At 37.0% G+C, this 3,906-nt stretch overlaps 1 protein-coding gene and 1 pseudogene across 1 annotated transcript; both read right to left on the reverse strand.

The window, feature by feature from the left end:
- Positions 1-213: 213 nt before the first annotated feature.
- Positions 214-1,475, reverse strand: LOC111829405 (annotated as a pseudogene).
- Positions 1,476-1,605: 130 nt separating this feature from the next.
- LOC111829406 (F-box protein At1g30790-like) lies at positions 1,606-2,387 on the reverse strand. The gene is made up of 2 exons (XM_023778498.1): positions 2,007-2,387; positions 1,606-1,974 (listed from the first exon to the last, which is right to left on the reverse strand). Exons 1-2 carry the CDS (start codon positions 2,385-2,387, stop codon positions 1,606-1,608), a joined length of 750 nt encoding a protein of 249 aa, XP_023634266.1.
- Between the last annotated feature and the right edge of the window lie 1,519 nt (positions 2,388-3,906).

Consider the following 3,906-nt stretch of genomic DNA (forward strand, 5'->3'; position numbering starts at 1 on the left):
TACGTGTTTCAGCTTTGCTTTCCTTGAAATACTCCAAGAATATGATCCAATAATAGCTATACGGGTGGGTTTTGTCTAAACGCGCAGACCCTATTAGAGTCTGTCAACAAACTTGTGTTGACTTATTAACCCCTTTCAGTTTTGAGAAAGACTCTCCTTCAAATTAAATTACAGGGTAATTTTGGAAAATTTTTGACCAAATTATTTTCATTTTCAATTTTGTACTACTCCTTTAATATTAAGAAGATATACGAACTCTTCAGTAATCACATCTACAAACTTCATGCACCCAATGTAAGCACCATCTTGACTACGTCAATCCTCCCCTCTATTAGATCAAAAACATGTGTCACTCAAAGAGATCGTTGATATCTGATTGGACCAAACATAGCTTCGCAAGACAAAGATATGAAAGAGGAAGTATTACCAAGATCTAAGTTAAAGTTGTCATCAACTTTGACATAAAACTCTGCATCCCAATTATGAACAGTGAACAGCAGCACTGTAGAAAAGCTTCGCTTTCTTCGGTAACTCTTCTTGGGCATCCTCGTGATTGTCCTAATAAGCCATCATATTTCGAGACAAAATGTGAATTTGGAAGCCACGTTAGTGAGAAGGAATTCAAATAAGCAGGCAATGAAAAGAAGAAAAAGAGTGATCCTTGCTTACAAGAATAAAAAAGTCTTTAGTTGAACAATTTCTTCGTCAATTTTCCTATCTCGACTATCCCCTCAGTTAGCACTGGCAATTTATAAAGCATATTAACATCAGGCCGTGAAAAACTTTGCAACTGAAAAAGAAATCTAGAAAAATGAAAGACTAATTAAAGTGAGTAGGAAAACCTTCGACCAATCAAAAAGCGTATGACAACTCCTCTTTCCTCAAGTTTGTTTCACATCATCATCTAAAGAGAAGAAAGTTTCATAAGAGAAACTAATGTATTAAACCATAGTTATCTGTTGTACCAAACAATGCAGGTGATAATTCTAACTTGTGGCATCCAAGAGCCTCTAAAATTATTGCGCTTCAAGTGACTTCCAAAGCTTGTGTAAACTCCAATAAAAGCAAGCATAGAGACTTTTCTGGTTTTTAAGATAGCCTTGACTCTTTGCATGTGCCAACTCTATTTCAGTTTCAACAATTGTCCTCTCAAGATCTCTATTAAACAGTTATCTTGTGTGTTAGTACATGCAAAAGAGAAACAAACTATCAGAAAAAAATCAGCTTACTTGCATCCAAGGACCACAAGCTTGTCCTCGACTGTAAGAACCTTAGGCCTCTATAATCCACAAGAACATGATCAAAATTTAAGACAAAACGTTTAATGAGTAAAATGACTCGCTCAAGTGATACTAGTTTCTAACTAAATATTCAAAAGAGGCACAAGAAATACCAACATGATCATAATTATTCTTAAGCACAGTATTGAGTGATGCTCAGTACTGCGCATCTTGCCATAACCTAAACGTAAGAAACAAAAACCGTAATATAGATCATAATCAACTGATACAGTAAGAGGGATTCGATTTGAGCTTGTGACTAATAGATTGAAATGGAACTCAAGCCCAAAAAGAGACATTGCAATATAGTCTGAAATTATAGAATCTAGACTAATGAAACAACTTTGTTGTTGACTTCCAAAGTTTGGTTAAACAAAGTCATATTGAAAAAAGCGATGGTTATGTGCTGGCTAACCATACTATGCTTTTGCAATATGAAGTTGACTTCCAAAGTTTGGGTTAGGCCTAATGAAACAAATTGACTTCCAGAGTTTACTGATGAAATATTCACTCTAGTAACTTTGGTTTTAGTATGACTTCCAAAGAGCTCTAGGGTCAATGTGCTATATGTGGCAACTCCATGGAGCCTAACTCTTCTCATGTCTTTATTTTCGACATTGTAGTAGAAAATGAAGAATGGTTTATCAACGGGTGGGAGAGTGTTTGGGGAAAACATGATTTCACCAGCCTTGTTGGTACCCGGCGAAGTCACATCGCCAAAGGGAAAGGAAGCTCAAACGTTTGCTTGGACCATTCATGTTTGATGGTATCCTCAAGTATCAATAAACCAAAAATTCGGAATGAAGAATATGGGTTTACTAAAACCGAAGCTAACTTCCTTCGGTAATCCATCAATATTGATTCAGTCTCCCAAAACACAACATTCCTAGGCGCTTTGATAAATCTAATCTTCTTGTGTCTAACATCAAAACACACAATCACCGTATCCATTCTTTGCTTAGGGGCCCAAGCACCATAATAGATGGAACCATTAATGTAAACTGCATCGGTTACAAGGTAATAAGGAGCGGTGGTAACATGACTGCGTGATACTTCTTCTCCTCCTCCAAGTGTTATAAACTCGTGCACTAGATAATCAAGAAACATGTCAAGAGAAGTCACTAGGTTAAACACATTGAATTGATGACCGATAGGATCATATCCCAAGGATGAGCGGGCTCCTATAGTGGTTAAGGTAATGACTTGCCTCGTGCTCGGTTACATAAAATGAGCTGAAAGCTATTATTAATATAACCAATAAAGCCGTGGATGGAAGGACACTTCCAACGGTAAGTCAAGACCATAGAAGATTGAATCTTCTAGCTTGTCTTTCTCATCTTCCTCGTTACAACCTCGCTCACCACTGCGCTTGATGGTCGTTTCCAACAAAATCTTGGATTCGACTCGGCAAAGGTGTTTGTTTTAGTGAGCGTTCATTAGAAAATTAGCAGGCAATCTATTAACAGCTTTAAAACTAAGATGTATGAAATGGTTTCTTCTATTCTTATGCGTGTGACTTGTGCTTGTAAACTAAGGTAGGGTTGATAAACCCAACTGTTTACAGAATATCGCGTAGCCTTTTTTCTTATTTTTGAATTTTAAAAAAAAAATAGTTTAAGACTCAATAAGTCAAAAATCGAAAGGGATAAAAAGCAACTCATGTTGTAAAAACAAAGAAAGTAGAACCGAATTCTACAAACCACTCTGTTATACTAACAGACGTGCGCACAGAGAAGAGTTGTAAGACGAACAGAGAACAAGAACTTTTACTTAATGATTCTTAACTCTTTTATTTCTCTGATTCTCTAGTTCTTCTGGTTCAATTTTGTCACAATGAGATTACATCATTTATATAGAAAACTAGAAATGTAACTTACTCCCATTACCCCATGGACTCATTATTGTCCTACATTAAACATAATTTGAAACCCCCAAATTAATACTAAAATCATAACTGACAAATACTTAAACTCTCACATTTATTCTCTTTGACCAAGCATTGAATCACTTTTCAACACTCTCCATTGATTCAAAGTTGCATACTCCAAGCTTTCTCCTGAAGTACTCAAACTTGTTCTTTGACAACGCCTTTGTCAGAACATATGCACTCTGCTCGTTTGTGCTACAATACTCCAAAGTAACTGAACCTTCACTAACCAAGTCTCTTATGAAGTGTACCTTGATAGATATATGCTTTGTTCTTCCATGATACGCCGGATTCTTGCTCATTGCTATGCTTGCCTTGTTGTCACAAAAAATTGTTGTAGGCTTCTTCTGCCCTTGCTTGACATCTTCAAGAATTCTTCTTAACCAAACAGTTTGACACGCTGCTGTTGTAGCTGATGTATACTCTGCTTCTGACGACGACAAAGCTGTAACATGTTGTTTCTTAGAACTCCAACACACCGCTCCAGAACCCAGATTGAAAACATGATCTGACGTGCTTTTTCTGTCTTGCACACAACCTGCCCAATCACTATTTTTAATCCCAACCAACTCAAATTCTCCAACTCTGTTGTACCAAGCTCTCGGAGCCTGCTTCAGCCCATATAGTGCCTTGTGTAACTTGTACACAAACCCTTCTTGGCCTTCTACCACAAAACCTTCAGGCTGATCAACATAAACT

Source organism: Capsella rubella, unplaced genomic scaffold (genome assembly GCF_000375325.1).
Source record: "Capsella rubella cultivar Monte Gargano unplaced genomic scaffold, Caprub1_0 scaffold_7, whole genome shotgun sequence".
NCBI classification, from domain to species: Eukaryota; Viridiplantae; Streptophyta; class Magnoliopsida; order Brassicales; family Brassicaceae; genus Capsella; species Capsella rubella.